The sequence below is a fragment of the Rhinatrema bivittatum genome, chromosome 3 (assembly GCF_901001135.1).
Source record: "Rhinatrema bivittatum chromosome 3, aRhiBiv1.1, whole genome shotgun sequence".
In the NCBI taxonomy this organism is placed as follows: Eukaryota; Metazoa; Chordata; class Amphibia; order Gymnophiona; family Rhinatrematidae; genus Rhinatrema; species Rhinatrema bivittatum.
The window spans coordinates 376,204,784-376,221,659 of record NC_042617.1 but is presented as its reverse complement, the minus strand read 5'-3'; the positions used below and the strand labels follow the sequence as shown (position 1 = coordinate 376,221,659).

At 41.1% G+C, this 16,876-nt stretch overlaps 1 protein-coding gene and 1 long non-coding RNA gene across 7 annotated transcripts in view; one reads left to right on the top strand and one right to left on the bottom strand.

Annotated features, from left to right (window-relative positions):
• Positions 1-16,876, bottom strand: part of LCA5 (lebercilin LCA5) — a 212,250-nt gene that overhangs the window by 78,462 nt on the left and 116,912 nt on the right. For all 6 annotated transcript variants that reach the window (XM_029595558.1, XM_029595559.1, XM_029595562.1 and 3 more), the window contains 2 exons: positions 14,161-14,257; positions 5,601-5,740 (listed from right to left, as the gene is read on the bottom strand). In XM_029595558.1, coding sequence (XP_029451418.1) covers positions 5,601-5,740; positions 14,161-14,257 — 237 coding nt within the window. The remainder of the gene's footprint in view (positions 1-5,600; positions 5,741-14,160; positions 14,258-16,876) is intronic.
• LOC115087879 overlaps positions 1-16,876 on the top strand; it is a 147,047-nt gene that overhangs the window by 113,189 nt on the left and 16,982 nt on the right. The gene's annotated exons all lie outside the window — the stretch shown is intronic.

Sequence of the window (16,876 nt, the reverse complement as noted above, 5' to 3'; positions counted from 1 at the left end):
TGTACTGATAGTGCTTGAGGCCTACCAGAAATCTCAGGAACTTTCGATTAGATAGAGTTATCGCAATGTGTGTATATGGATCTTGGAGATCGAGAGAGCAGAGCCAGTCTCCTTTTTGCAGAAGAGGAAGGAGGGAACCCAAGGTTACCATCTTGAACTTTTCTCGATGGAGGTACTTGAGGGCGCGTAGGTCCAGAATTGGACGAATGCCGCCTGATTTTTTGGGAATTAGAAAGTACCGGGAATAGAACCCTAGGCCTTGTTGGGAGTAGGGCACTGGCTCTATTGCTCTGGACTGGAGGAGGAGGGAGACCTGCTCCAGGAGAAGTGAGTGGTCGGATGTTCTCCACTTCAGTAGAGGTAGGGAGTCCGGTGGGATGGAGAGAAAGTTCAGGTGATAACCTTGAGAGATTATGGCAAGGACCCACTGGTCTGAGGTGATTGTGTGCCACCTGTTGTTGAAATGGCACAATTGACCTCCCACTGGTAGCTGAGGCAGTAGAAACTGGCTGCTGCTCTCTATGCAGGAGTCAAAAGCCGGAAGCAGGGCCCGGTTGAGGAGCTACCCGCTGCTTTTGTTTACGTGGTTGACGAGACTGGGCCTTTTGGAAAGGCCTCGTGGAATGAGTCCTAGATTGTGGTGGATAGGACTTCTTTGGACGGAAGAATGACTTTTAGTATCCTTCCTGAAAGGCTGTTTGGAGGAATACTCAAAGGGCATCAGAGAGAGCTGACGAAGGGTCTCATGATGGTCCTTGAGTTCCCACACCATCCGCTGAATCTGTTCGCCAAACAGATTGTCGCCTATGCAGGGCAGATCATATAATCTGTCTTGTACTTCAGGGAGCAAGTCAGACGACTTAAGCCAGGCCCATCTTCTTACCGAAATAGCAGTTGCAGATACCCTGGAAGCAGTGTCGAAGATATCATAAGAGGATCTGATTTCATGCTTCCCTGCCTCGAAGCCCTTGTGTACCAGGGCTTGAAGCTGTTCCTGGAATTGCTGAAGCAGGAACTCTGCAAAGTCCTGTATCTGCTTGAATAAGACCCTGTTGTACTGGGTCATATACAGCTGGTAAGAGGCAATCTGGGAGATAAGCATTGATCCCTGGAAGACCCGCCGGCCAATGGCATCCAGGAATTTCTGTTCCTTACCTGGGGGAAAGGAAGAGTGGGGTTTTGATCTTTTTGCCCTCTTTTGGGCTGATTCTACAACCACAGATTGGTGATCCAGCTGAGGTTTTCTGGAATCCTGGGGTTGACAGGACCATATAAGTGGTATCAGCTTTCCTGTTGACTAGAGCAACAGAACCAGGGTGTTCCCAGTTCTTTTTGAGGAGATCCAAAAGAAACTGGTGAATAGGGATGGAGGTTGTTTCCTTGGGAGCATCCAGGAATTGTAACAGCTCCATCATTTGATGCTTATCATCTTGCTCAGTCTGTAATTGGAAGGGAACCAATTCAGACATTTCCTTCACAAAATTTATGAAGGACAAGTCCTCTGGAGGAGAACGCTTCCTACTTTCAGTAGGAGAAGGTGGCGATGGCAAATCATCAGTGTTCTGAGATGAATCGTCAGTCCAGGTGTCATAGGGATCAACACCTGTCCCTGTAGGAACCTGAGAAGGACGGGACGATGGTATTCCTGAAGGTCCTGGTCTAGGATCTGAAGGCATCGAGGGAAGTACTGGAGTCACCAATGAAGGCATCGAGGGCATCGATGGATGGATCAGTGGTGCCGATGGGTGCATCGGCATAGATGGTTGAGGCATCGGCAGGACTCCCGATGGAGGAATGCAGAACAGTGTTTCCCCTCCCGATGACAAGGTAAGCGGGGAAGGCACCGGAGCCATCGGTGACCCAGGATCCATCGGTGGAAAAGCGGCTATGAGCGCTTCCATCTTCAAGAGCAGCGGTGCCCATGCTGCCGGAATGGGATTGATGGTAGGTTCCATGACCGGCGCTGATTTTGGTGCCGGGGGACCTTGGAGTCTGCATCGCCTTATTGATGGCCTCCTGAACCATCCGGTCCAGTTCTTCACGGAGACCTGGAGCAAGCAGCCCCGGCTCCGGAAGAGAAGAAGGAGGCAGAGGCATAGCCGAATGGACCACCGTAAAAGGTGGAGTCGCAGCTCCCGATACCCGTCCGGGTGAGGGTTGCCTCGGTGACCTGGTCGCAGATAGTGTCAGTGCCTTTTCTGGATGGGGTTTCTTCGATGGCGGCTCGGACGATGGAGAGGTCGATTATTTTCCTTCATTGATGGTCCGAGACTTTTGGTGTCGATGCTTCTCTCTACGATCCCCTCGGTCCTGAGGGGGAGTAGAGGTTGTCAAAGGCCGAGAAGTCGTCAATACCAGACAGTCACCGGCCGGTGGCCGATACTGGCGCGAAGTGGACGGTGCTGGTTCAGACGACGTTGATGCAATAGATGGCGTCAGAGTTTGAGAACGAAAGAGAAGTTCCATTTTCTCCATTCTGGCCTTGCGACCTTTTGGTGTCATTAAGGCACATTTGGTGCAAGTCAGGACATCATGCTCGCACCCGAGACACATTACACAGACTTTATGCGGGTCTGTTATGGACATGGTGCGAATACAGTCCGGGCACAGACGGAACCCCGATGCCATGGCCTTTGAAAAAAATTTTGCCGCGGTACGGTCGACGGCCAGTAGGCCGCGAGGGCCAAACTTGACGGGAATCAACCGAAAACGGGTAAAAACTTACCAGAGTACCGCGGAGTCAAAAAATTCAAAGGATGGACCCCTGTGGGGTATGAAAGTTTTTAGTAATTCCGTGAGGAAAATTCCTGTCAGGAATCTCTGTGGAGCTCCTTAACCCACGTGGCTACTGCTGCACGGAAAAAAGAAGACTGAAGAGGGACCCCTGCTGGCTGCAGGTTTAGGCTCATGCTGGGCATGCCCAGTAGGTGCCAGTCAAAGTTCTAGAAACTTTGACAAAAGTGTTCCGTGATTGGGCTCCATCCTATGATGTCACCCATATGTGAGGACTACCATCCTGTTTGTCCTGTGAGAAAAGGGGACTTACTATACCAACTTTAAATATATATTTAGGTCCTTAAGTTTTTTTTTCTTGTAAGTCTTCTGATATAGACCCTACCCCATTTTGTTGCCTCTCTCTGGATGTCTTCTATCCTCTTCCTAGTTTTTCTTTTCGAGAAACTCCAGGTGAGGCCTCACCAATATCACCTCCTTTTTCCTGCTAGTTATGCTTCTCTCTGTGCAGCCCAGCATCCTCTCTGACCATAGTCACTGTCTTGTCAAATTGTTTCACTACTTTCACATCATCTATTATCACCCTCAGATCTCTCTACCTGTAGGGAATATCCCAATTTTTGCTAACAGGACAAGCAGCTAAGATGGACCCTCTGATGTCAGTAAAAGTAGACATTGGCATTTGGCTATGTAAATCCAAATGAAGAAATGAGAAAGACTGCCTTACTGTGTATGTGACTAAGCTCGGCAGATTTATGGTCCCTCCTCGCCTGGGTGGAGCCAAATGGGGCCAAGAGAAACATATAGACAAATGGTGTGGTGTGAATCTGCACAAGAGTAAACACTAGGGGCCTCTTTTTATGGCTCCTAATGCCCATCTGGGAACAGAACTTAGTTTACTGTCAGAGATGAACAACTGGCAGTCTTCAGGCTGACTGCTTGCTGAACAAGGAGAAAGACAAAGGACTGGCCAGAGTGGGAAAAATCAGCTCATTAAAAGCCTTAATTATGAATTCAACTGACTATGCAAGAAGCTGCTGAATTATGCATAGGTGAGTCCTTAAAAGCAACAGGGTGCCAGCACTCAGCGTCATGGTCATCAGCCGATCATTACCCATCAAAGAAAAGATGGCCCATTCTAATGCTTTTGCCTCCCCTGGCTGAGCTTCATGCACTACTGCTGCTCCAAGAGGTCCTGGAATAGAGGAGCTGATCACACCAGTATTTGCTACAGACTGATCTTATTCCAGTATTATAAAGACTGGACTTATTTCTTATATTTCTTCTGACTATTGTAACAGACTATAGTCACAAAAACAAGTGAAATGTTAACAGATCGTTCAGAATGCGGCTGCACATATTTTGGACAACTTATGAGAATGGGATCATTGTTTCCACTGATGAAATCTTTAAACTGGTTCCCAATCACAGCCTGGGTACAATTCAAAATTATTATGCTCACTTTTAAAGCACAGAATGATGTGGGACCTCCCTATCTGCAGGATATGTTGAGACAGTATGTACCAGTATGCCAGTTATGCTCTATGCAAAAAGAATTGTTGAGCATTTAGAGTGCGTCAGAAGTTAGACTAGAAAGGACACGGAGAAGTGCTTTCTCTGTTGTTGTAGTACCTAAGTTATGGAATAGGTAGCCAAACAATCTTAGATCAATAGAAAGATTAGGAAATATGTTAAGGCATGTTTTACCTAGCAGATAATAAATAAAAGCTAACAAAAGGGTATGTTTATGCTGTGAACTCACAGTTATAGTTCTCAACTGAAAAAAATGGAGGAATTATTGAGAGTGGGGTTTTAATTAAGTGTTGAAAGATTTTGAGTAAAAATGTTTAAACTCCCAAGACATCAGTATTGAAAGTAGTTTGTCTGCCTAAGTCCTGAATTTAGCCAAACCGCAGGATTTGAAATCCCATTGGTCTGGTCGCCCCAGACTTCTCAGGCTAACTTTTTACCTAGCAAAAAAACTCTTTTGTATGCATAATTTAGACACCCATAGCAAGTGGTGCTTAGCTATAGGCATCTTCAGCAACCTCAACAAAACTGGCCAGAAACAGGATAAAAATGGATGCTTGTACTGCTTTGCCTGTTGCAATTGAGGGTGCCCAATGCATTTGAATCTAGGGATGCACAATTCTCCCCTTAACACGTCCTTTTTTGCAGACCCTCATTTAAATACTGCATCGGGTGCCCAGGAGATGTGGCTGTGTGCACGTTAAGAAAACAGGCCCCTCTTATTGCATCGGCCCCTAATTTAGGAGCATGAGGAAAAACACTGGAAAGGCAGTGGACTGATTAAAGTGGAAATCCATCACTATTTTAGACAGGAGCTTTGAGTGAGTGCAGAGCTCTACCTTATTTTGACTGAATTCAGTGTAAGGTGGTTAAGTCACTGAAGTCTGGAGCATGTTGACTCGAGAGAGGAAGTGTTCGTCATCTGGATTAGAAGCATGTTGCTGTCCCATAACACTATAGGAACTTTTGTGGGAAACATCACATGAAACATGTCCCTCTATGAAGCAGGTGTTTTAAGTAAATATGTTATGCAAAATATAAACCAATATTGGTGATCATGAGAGTTAGGAAAATTTTTTAAAATGTCCCTGGAAACAGGTCCCCTCATCCCTTCTATGGTCACATTTGTCCCAGAGGGGACAATTTTTTAGGAAAATTCTTGAGACACACAATACAATTAAAAACATTTGACAGCAAATCCACATTCTGAATTGGTAAATGAGGGATTTCATGGTTTTCTCCAACACAATTTCTAAGTCTAGGCTCAGTTTATCCTTTTGGACTTACATGCTTTCAGTCGGACTAAATATAAATAGCCCAATGAAGAACTTCCTCACCTTTCTTACAACAGGTTCATGTTCTTTTTGTTCCGTTTCAAAACCGAGCACAAAGGGAGGCAATGGCGATGGCAGCAACTCTGCTGGCATGATGTATTCATTAGTTTGTACACTTGTTGTAGTAACACTCTGACTTGAAGCTGTAATAAAATTATAAAGAGTTAGGACTCAAATGCATGAACCAAGCAGGAAGCCACTATGAGTAATATACATAAAAATGACATTAACTAACTCATTCCAAAGAGTTTTTCCTTTGTCTTCTACACCTCTTTAGTATCCTTCTAAAAAAAAAAATTCACTTTCAACCGGTTTGAAATGTTGGAAGTCCTAGCAGAAACCCAAGCATCCATGCAGATGGGTCTATTTGGCAGACAACAAGTACAGCAATAGTAAAAAATCCTATTTATTTCATTTATATACCGTTGTTCTCTTATTATCAATCACTGCAGTTTACAGCAACTTTCAAAAAGCACATTAAAAACATAAAATCAATAAAAGACAAAATACATGCAAAAGAATAACAAAATTTGAACAAATTCTCTTTCTCCTTGGATTACTTTGCTTGGATGAAAAGTCATGTTTTCAGATATTTTTTGAAAATTTTAAATCCTTTTGGCACCCTTAATTCTATTAGCATTGTGTTCCACAGTCTTGGACCTCCTTTTGACAATACCTCACTTAATTGGGTGCTCTGAAGTGAAACACAGGGTTTTATGTAGCCAGGTCTACCTGGCAGGCTGAGCAAGGAGGGCAGATGTTTGGACAATGGCCATGCTAGCATTAGTAGCTATGTAGCTTATTACAAAGCTGCATGGTTAAACATAGGAAAGGAGGTGTGCTGGGTCTGAAGTGCGTGTAAGATTTGGTGTGCTCATCTTCCTAAGAAGGTAGAGCACAAATGAACACAATGACAAAAACTGTACTAGATAAGGAGAAATATCTTAAAAGCAGTCACTCTGTATGGCTGGCAGTTGTGATAAATCCTTGTTGTGTGTAGTAATAGCCTGCATTCCATCTCCGCATTATAATATCAGTGATTATTCACTTATAATTGCAGTTAACCCTCTCAGAATTGCATGGCTTCCTACAGTGCAGACAGGACTAACTGGGAGAATAAATGGGCCAACTGGTCTTTTTCTGCCATCATGAGTTAAGTTACTGTTAATTTAAAACCAAGTTCTAAGTCAGTAACTGCATTGGTTCTAGAGATACCTGGATTCTTTGCAGTTGTGATACCTTTTATTGGACCAGCAAAAGAATATTCAAAGATGTTTGTAGAGGAGCTTTCCAGAACACACAGGCCTTTTTCATCAGATGTCCCAGGATATATCTGAAAAATGTGGTCGCAGAAAAGCTCCTGGACATCTCAGGATAATAATTCTGCTGGTCCAATTAAAAAAAAAAAAAAAGTATCAGACCCTGCAAAGAATCTAGTTATGAGCAATGAAATATTCAAACCCACCAGGATGCTCACAGAGTGCACACGAGCACAACTGTGCGCCCTGTAGGCGGCTCCTTTGCATCTAACTAGGCACCCAACCAGATGCCCAACCAGGCACACAACCTGGATTCAAAACCTGGTCACACAGTTGAGCGCATAAGCACAAACCGACGGAACTGAAGAGGGCAGTCTTGCACACCGAAAAACACGCGAAAACACCACCGCGGCCTACCATGCAGTGAACAAAACAAGCCTAAGAGCAGGGCCTAGCCAAAAAGGCTACTCATGTTCTCTAAGCTCCCCTAGAGATGGGGACAACCATCAGATTGGCGTGCCAAGCAAGCAGCCCGGGGGGGGGGGGGGGGGGTGAAGATTAGCAAATCACTGGGACCAGATGGTATGCATCATAGGGTACTGAAGGAACTAAAAAATGAAATTTCTGATCTATTAGTTAAAATTTGTAGCCTATCATTAAAATCATCCATTGTAGCTGGAGAGTAGCCAATGTAACCCCAATATTTAAAAAGGGCTCCAGGGTGATCCAGGAAACTATAGACCAGTGAGCCTAACTTCAGTGCCAAGAAAAATAGTGGAAACTATTCTAAAGATCAAAATCGTAGAGCATATAGAAAGACATGGTTTAATGGAACACAGTCAACATGGATTTACCCAAGGCAAGTCTTGCCTAACAAATCTGCTTCACTTTTTTGAAGAGGTTAATAAATATGTGGATAAAGGTAAATCAGTAGATGTAGTGTATTTGGATTTTCAGAAGGCATTTGACAAAGTCCCTCATGAGAGGCTTCTAAGAAAATTAAAAATTCATGGGATAGGAGGCGATGTCCTTTCATAGATTACAAACTGGTTAAAAGACAGGAAACAGAGAGTAGGATTAAATGGTCAATTTTCTCAGTGGAAAAGGGTTAACAGTGGAGTGCCTCAGGGATCTGTACTTGGACCAGTGCTTTTCAATATATTTATAAATGATCTGGAAAGGACAACGAAGAGCGAGGTTATCAAATTTGCCGATGATACAAAATTATTCAGAGTAGTTAAATCACAAGCGGATTTTGATACATTACAGGAGGTCCTTGCAAGACTGGGCATCCAAATGGCAGATGAAATTTAGTGTGGACAAGTGCAAGGTGTTGCATATAGGGAAAAATAACCCTTGCTTTAGTTACACAATGTTAGGTTCCATATTAGGAGATACCACCCCGGAAAAAGATCTAGGTATCATAGTGGATAATACTTTGAAATAGTCGGCTCAGTGTGCTGCGCAGCAAGTCAAAAAAACCAAACAATGTTAGGAATTCATAGGACGGGAATGGTTAATAAAATGGAAAATGTCATAATGCCTCTGCATCGCTCCATGGTGAGACCGCACCTTGAATACTGTGTACAATTCTGGTTGCCGCATCTCAAAAAAGATATTGTTGTGATGGAGAAGGTACAGAGAAGGGCTACCAAAATGATAAAGGGAATGGAACAGCTCCCCTATGAGGAAAGGCTGAAGAGGTGAGGGCTGTTCAGCTTGGAGAAGAGACGGCTGAGGAGGATATGATAGAGGTCTTTAAGATCATGAGAGGTCTTGAACGAGAAGATGTGAATTGGTTATTTACACTTTTGGATAATAGAAGGACCAGGGGGCATTCCATGAAGTTAGCAAGTAGCTCATTTAAGACTAATCGGAGAAAATTCTTTTTCACTCAACGCACGATTAAGCTCTGGAATTTGTTGCCAGAGGATGTGGTTAGTGCAGTTAGTGTAGCTGGCTTCAAAAAAGGTTTGGATAAGTCCATTAACTGCTAATAATTAAGTTTACTTAGATAATAGCCACTGCTATTAATTGCATCAGTAGCATGGGATCTTCTTGGTGTTTGGGTACTTGCTAGGTTCTTGTGGCCTGGTTTGGCCTCTGTTGGTTGCTGGGCTTAATGGACCCTTGGTCTGACCCAGCATGGCAATTTCTTATGTTCTTAAAGGATTTCGTACTCTTCATCTTTATCTAGTAACTGTTTATTTAAACAGGTAATTTCAGACTTTAAAGTCTTATTCTGGGTGCTAGCAATTATTAGTTTCTCAAGTAAATCAGCCTCATGTTCCCCATATCGTTATCTATCTTCTGCCAACTAGGCAGAAGATAACTTCTATTAATCTATTACAGTTTTCTTGCTTCAGTTTATCTGTCAAAATTCTGAGACGTTGTGACCAAGCCCTTGTAATATCTAACAGCAGCAATATTAAGGCTGAGCTCGGTTTATTCTTATTTTTGGGCATTGTGGCATTGATATACTCAGAAATCTTATTTTCTACATCAAATGATTTTAAGTCTGCTGTGACATTAGGATCCCAGGAGTTCTTCCCACATGCTGCTGCAATCTCCAAAAGGTACTTTCCCTTTGTTTCTGCTTTTAATTCTCCCTTACTGTCCTTTTGATTCTTAACAAATGACACCTTCTGTGACCACACGATGCTAAAGTTAAATACACACAATATTCTGTACACAGTTGATTTTCTTCTGTTCTATCCTGTTTTCTGCAGATTACAAGAAAAGTTCTTAACAAAAACTATACAGTCCCAAAATAAACGAATGTGCCCTTCACACTAAAAGATCAAGAAATACACAGGCATATAAATTAAAGGCTCATAAAAACTTTACACCTGGTCACCAAATTTGTTCTGTGTTCAGACCGTGCACACTTGCATTCATGCCCAGGGGTTCTGACCTGGGGGGCTAATCTCATTGAGGTCTACACTGGGGGATACCTGAGAGGCTTATCACCTATGTGCCCACAGGACTACTTCAGGGGCTTACTCAATATAAACACACACAATTACTGAGATTATACCTGGAGGCTTGAACCCAGGAGCTTATTCCCTACATAAATAGCCACACACAAACTTTGATTCAGTACATCATGGGTTCAGGTACTTAGGAAAAAAAAGTTTATTTGAACAATAGGAGGAAAGAACAAATAAGATCAGATCATACAGAAGAAAAAATGCTTTCTATATATAAAAAGCAGTTAGTGGAGCTAGGTTTAAAAAAGGTTTGGATAAGTTCATGGAGAAGTCCATTAACTGCTATTAATCAAGTTGACTTAGCGAATAGCCACTGCTATTTTAAATCCTGACAATGTATGATTGGAATTTCTCATTTAGGATCTTCTTTCCTGCCACTGTCAAATGTAGTAATCACAATGAAGGTGCACTTACATTAATACCTAATATCAACCCCCAGAGAAAATAATCATTTACATACTCATTATTCAATGTTATTAGAAAACATAATACAAAATATTAACTATACACATTAAAAACTATCACACTCATTAACTCCCCATTCACACACAAAAATACATTGTATCACATGATAATATCCAAAACACATAGGTCTACCTCTTAATCACTAAAATGGTCATTTCTTATACCAAATGACTAATATACAATGTTATTCAAACAAGTAATATGAATCATCATATTTTTCATAGAAATAATTTTCTACCAGATGTTATGAATGATTATTTTCTCTGGGGGTTGATATTAACTGTCAAATGTAGGCCATCCTTATTGTATAATTTTTTACTGCTCCATATACGACCTCAGCCTCCAATATATCCAAATCCACTTGCTTTACATGTTTTGAAATTTGCTATCTGGCTTATCTTTTCCCTTTCCATGAACAGGCAATATTTCAGAAAAGGCAATATTCTTTACCATGGGTTTAATCTCCTTTCCCAAACACTGGAAATCTTTCTGTACTGCTTGGATATTGTTTCTAGTGAGGTTATTGGTCCAAATGGGGACACATTAGCAAAATAATTTGTACAAAGTCTTCCCACAACCTTTTCAGAAATGAATGCTGCTGTTAGCATGACAGGAATTGCCAGAAAGGGACTGTTATTCTGGGACCAGAACTGGCATTTCAGTGGTGAAATCTCTTGCTGTTTTGGTGGTGATTTTGCTAAAAGTATTTCTATTATTTGGGATTGCTTAGTGCTGAAGAAAATTCATTGGTACCCTTAATAGTTGATGGGGTTGGCTTATTGTCTGTGCTGAAGAGAGACTTAGTAGATGGTGTTAACTCTAGCGTCAATCTTTTTCCTGCACCACCTGCCTTGGAGAACTTCCTGTTTGAGAGTTACTTCTATCTTTCTCTGCACTGATATCATTTAGCATAAAAACACGACTTACCTCCCTTTTTATAGAAGAAAGCATAGTGCTTAAGCAGAAATTGTGTTATATCATGACTTAGCATGAGAAGAGTCTGCCCTTTTTACATTGGATGACTTTCTCCGGTTTGTATAAGTAGAATAAGGTGACGTTAAAAAGTCAGAGTGTATAACTCCCAGCTTTTCTGTAAGAGCAATGAGTCCATTTCTGCACATTGTAAGAAGTCACACAACAATCAGGGAAATCAGTCAAAAGACTTCTTAGTGAATTTAGGACATTTCTTGAAGCTAGTTTTGAATCTGAGTTTTGAATTTGTAGCAATGAAAAAGGGTTAAAAAAAACATATGAGTGGCAGGAAAAATATAAGTGAGCAATTTCTCATCTGTTTGCCTCAGTGAAAAGAAAAAGACTACAGTGACTACCATGGTGGGTGGCAGCACAGGAAAGTCTGTGCATGCTCAGAAAGAATTTCTTGGTCTTTCTGAGCTCTGAGTGAACTTTTCTGACTCGGCACTAACAGTTGATTTCACCCTCACTTGTGTGGCTGAACTTATACTCCTTGTCCATGGAGAAAAAAGTGTGCTTTACCTGCAAAAATGGCCTTTTGTAAAAACTGCCTGCTCGATAAAAGGGTAAACATATGCATGTACCCCTGCATATAAAAGGGGTGTACCAGGAGACATAGTTTGGGCAGGTTTAGCATTTACATGCACTTTTTTAATTTAAAAAGTATGCATGCAAATTTCCTTGGAAAAGTACCCACATACGTTAGAGGTATAAATGTGTGGGGGCACATTTCCTGGTGTTATTTTCAAACTGAAAGCATGCACATATTTTTGCTTTGAAAATTAGTGTAAAGTCTGCAGGTATAAAGTACCATTTTCAAAGTTATTTTTGCAGGTAAAAACTGTGCTTCACCCGCAGAAATGACCTGTTATAAAATTGCCTACCCGATATACATATATTCTATTCTCACATAATTTTAACAGGACTAAGCGGAGGGATTCCCAGAGGGTGGGGAAGATTTTGCACTTACATTTTGTATTTTCAGAAATATGCATATTATTTTTCTCAAAAAATATTTGTGTATGCAATAGCAGGTGTAATTGTGTGGGGAGGAATTTGGGGGAAATAATTTTCAAGGCAAATTTACGCTTGAAGTTGCCTGTAAATTTGTGCGGGCTGTTACAAACTTACTCCAAGACATCCATTCACAACACAAGTTCTACTTTCTGAAATTTTCCTTACAGTGGTTTATGATCTATAATTTTTCTTAAACAGGAACACCATTGCTGAAAAGTGCTGTATTGCCACAAATTTACACCAGTTTATGGGAAAAAAATGTCTCACATACTTTTTAAATCCTCATTTTGTGCAGTTTAAAAAAAAAAAAAAAAAAAAGTGCTTTGATACTTGGTTCTTGTACTCGCAGATTGGTCATAAACATGTCAAGACTGATCCATTGCCTTTCTTTCATATGGGTCATCCACATGCATTAATGGCAAGCCCTGGCTATGCTGAAAATACTGATAAATGGTTTGTCTAGGTCAGTGGTCCCCAAACCTGTCCTGGAGGGCCACCAGCCAGTCGGGTTTTTGGGATATCCACAATGAATATGCATGAGAGAAAAATTTGCATGTTATGGAGGCAGTGCATGCAAACTTTCTCTCATGCATATTCATTGAGGATATCCCAAAAACCCGACTGGCTGGTGGCCCTCCAGGACAGGTTTGGAGACCACTGGTCTAGGTCATGGCCTAGCCTCCTGCAGCAACTCCTCAGTAGATTCTGCAGCAGGGGTTAGAAAATTGCCTGCCAGTTTTCAAGATAATGCAGCAATTCATTTACATAAATCAAAATATAACAGCATATGCAAATTAGTAGTTTTATAGATATTCTATCGTTTTTAATTTTTTTTTTAATTCTCTCTCCAACCAGTTGTGTACATCTGAATCATTTCATATTCTCTTTTCCATTTTTTGATTCATTTTTTTTATTCTTCCATTTCACTCTTCTGTTGTAACACTTTCTCAATCCAGCCTGTTTTCGCCTCCAGCTCCTTTTCTTTGTTATCTCACCTCTCTCCCAGCCTCCCTTCCTCTAATCTTTCAAACCTTGCTCCTCTCACCTTATCTATTCCTCCCGTTTCTCTCTTACTCATCCTTGCCAGTCTTTCAAACCTTGCCCACCTCTCCCTCTCTAATTGAACTGCTTGCTTCTTTCACCCCCTTTCCCTCACCCCTTTCAATCCTCTATTCATTCTCACTTTTCATCTCTCCCCATTCTATCCTTTCCCTCACTCCTATCTTCTCCACTCTCACCCCTCTGTTCTTTTACCCACTTTAACTTTCATTTTGCTCCTCTTTCTCACTTTTATCTCTCTCATTTTGCACCCCTCTTGCATCCCTCCCCATTCTCAATTCATCCCAGCCACACTCCGTGGTGCGGTATCCTGCCAAATGTGTGCGAGGCCGTAAAGGAGTCAAGTAGCAGGCAGGTGCGTGAGAGTCTAAGTGATGGCACTCTGGAAAAGTGCGCGGGTAGTGGACTTTGTGAAGGGATGGAATGTAAGAGAAGGAGGAGAGTGTCCAATGGTAGGGATAGTGAGAGAGTCCAGAAAGAAGGGGTGGGAGAGAAATAGTTTGATGGTGGGATATGGGTGGATACAACAATGTGCTATGCCCCGGAATTGGATGGGAAGAGAGCAAGATATTGCAGTAATGATTGTCACAAGCAGTTGGGGGACATGAAGCAATCAGTGAGAAGTAGCAGGAGAGTTGCTAGTTTTCCATTATTCTACAGGCAATGGCAAATTCTGCAGCAGTTGCCACAACATTGCTGGAAACAATGTCTTTTTGTCTTGCAAATATTGTAAAAACCACAAAACTTCTTTGGATATTGAATTAATAACCACATCTGGCAGTAGAGTAGTTAAAGGGTCACCTTTTTTCCTAGGTGTGACATCTGTTCCTTTCTTGGGGGATGGCTTCGACATGCGAAAAGCATATATATTTTTTGCATCAAGCTCTTTTTCTTTTTCCTAGACATGAACAAATAACAAATACTGCAAATTTCCTGTTTATCAATTTACTAAAACACAAAATAGTCTGTAGTCTGTAGGCCCTAATATAGCTGGCCAGGAAGCAATTGACAATCATTTACAGTTCATACTCAAAGGAAACTGTCTGATCATTGCACTTGGTTACAACAGAAATACTAGCAACTCTATAAAATAGGCACACTCTTTCTTCCCCTTTTGGAAACACACCAAGTTTTCCTTTTTTGCAGTCCTAATATATTTTATTTATTTTATATCTTTTTATATTCCTGCTCACTGAAAAATCCTTTGGAATTCACTCATATCCTTGAGAAAAGGGAAGTTTTAAAGTGTTTTCTAAACAGCAGATAAGGTTCTAGTCTAAGAGTTTCTGGCAATTTATTCCAGAGCGAGGAGCCAATTACTAAGAAGGAATGAGTTCTACAATGGGTTCTACTAATCTCCTTAAATGATGGAATCTGCAAGAAAGCCCTCTGACTAGATCATGAACAGTGAGCAAGAGAGTCGCAATTTAATTTCTCACTGAACTAGGCTGGACTTTGCTTCGTATTGTCCAAAAATCAGACATAGGATTGTGCATTCAGCTTATGTGGTAACCAGTGTAAAGCTAAAAGCAACAGCATAGCCAAGATATCTCAAGTAGTCAAAGATCGCTCTGGCTGCTGCATTTTCTGCTATCTGCAGGCTACACATGAGTCTCAAAAAGAAGGCCTAGGTAATCAAGATGTAAAATCACTAATGACTGCACCACTGCTCTGAATAGATGTTGATGCAATTTGCTAACAACTTTTAACTTGGCAAAAGTTAGATGGCCCACTTGGGAGATATGTTTTTCTAAAATAAACTCTACATATAGCGGACAACTTGCCAACTATGTGCAGAAGTGCAAAGTCTATGGATACTTTTTACCCACAGACAATATCAATTTTCAAATGGGAAAACATTCTCTTTGACAACTGGATCAGAAAAAGTATGCTCCCAGGCCTGCACCTATTTGACACTATTGACGGGTAACAGGTTGCATGACCATATCACACCGGCACTGTGTACGTTGCACTGGTTGTCGATAAAATGGAGAATTCAATTTAAAATTGTTGCAATGATTCCTTGTGCTTTAAAAAGAGAAACTCCAATGTGTGTGTGTGGTGCTTGGTATTAAAGCTATATAAGCCTCTCCGCAAACTAAGATCAACTGACCAAAATTTATTAGAGGTGCCAATGATATGTCAAGTTCACCTTGATGAGACGAGGGAACTTTTTAGGAGGCTGGTTCACAATTGTGGAAAGTCTGCCAGAGGAGGTCAAAAAATTCAGTACTATGTGACTTCTAGAAAACAGGTTAAGGCCTTTTATTTTAAACAAGCTTTTAACCTTGACATTTAGTTATTTGTAAGCTTTTATATACCAAAGTTTGGATCTAGCCTTCCCGCCGGTTTACAGTTATAACAATGTTTTACAGTAATAACACGAACGTTTGAGATTTGTACATTGAAAATTGTAACAAAAATATTAAAGGTTTGTACATTGAAAAAAATTTCAAAAATGTAACATTAAACAGTAGTTATAATTGTGGATGACACCTTAACGTTTTCATGGGTAGTCATATAATATAGCAGTTCTGCCATCTGGGGAGGATAAATATGGGTTTTCACAAGAGTTGCTTGGAGTGTTATTGTAACATGATTCTCAGATTAGGGTTTTGGGGGGGGGAGAATGATTAGTATGCTTTCGTGGCTAGTTGAGGGAGTAGAGTATATGTAGGTTCTATCTTATAATTGCCCGGGGGCCTCAAAAGTGCTTGGTGTTAGACGGGTTGAGAATGTTGTTGTGCCATCTTTGTAGGCTTGTTGAAATAGCTATGTTTTGAGTAGTTTAGTTTTGTAGCCTTAGGTTTTCTGGTAAGTTATTCCACAGCTGAGGTCCAGCTATCGAGATTACTCTCTGTCTTATGGTGGCGAGTTTGGCAGAAGTGACTGGGGGGATGGCGAGTAGGGCTTTATTTGTTGAACTGGTGTTTCGTTGTGGGTTAAGTTTTTTTATGATGTTATCTAGGCAATTGAATTCTTTGTTATATATTGATTTGTGTAGGATGGATAGGGTTTTGTACTCTATTCGTTTTTCGACGGGTAGCCAGTGAAGTTCTTTTAGGATTGGGGTAATGTGTTCTGTTTTTTTGTGGCCGGTGAGTATTTTAGCAGTGGCGCTTTGTAAAATTTGAAGTGGGCGTGTGATTGTTTTAGGTAGGCCTAATAGTAAAGAATTGCAGTAGTCGAAGCTTGTGAAGATCAGGGATTGAAGTATGGTTCTAAAATCTGGTGGATTTAGGAGGGGCTTTAGCAGTTTAAGGATTAATAATTTGTTGAAACCCTTTTTGATTTTCATGGCTATGTGTTTTTTGAGGTGCAATTCTGGGTCAAGCCATATACCAAGATCTTTGACATTTTCTCTTAGTTTGATGATGGTATTGTTGATTATCATAGTATTGGAGTGTTCTTCTGAGTTTTTTCTTTCAAGCAGAATGCATTCTTGTCTTGTCCATGTTAAGGCAGAGTCTCATTTGATTTAGGAGATTTTTTCTGTTATTGAGATATGTAGCGGATA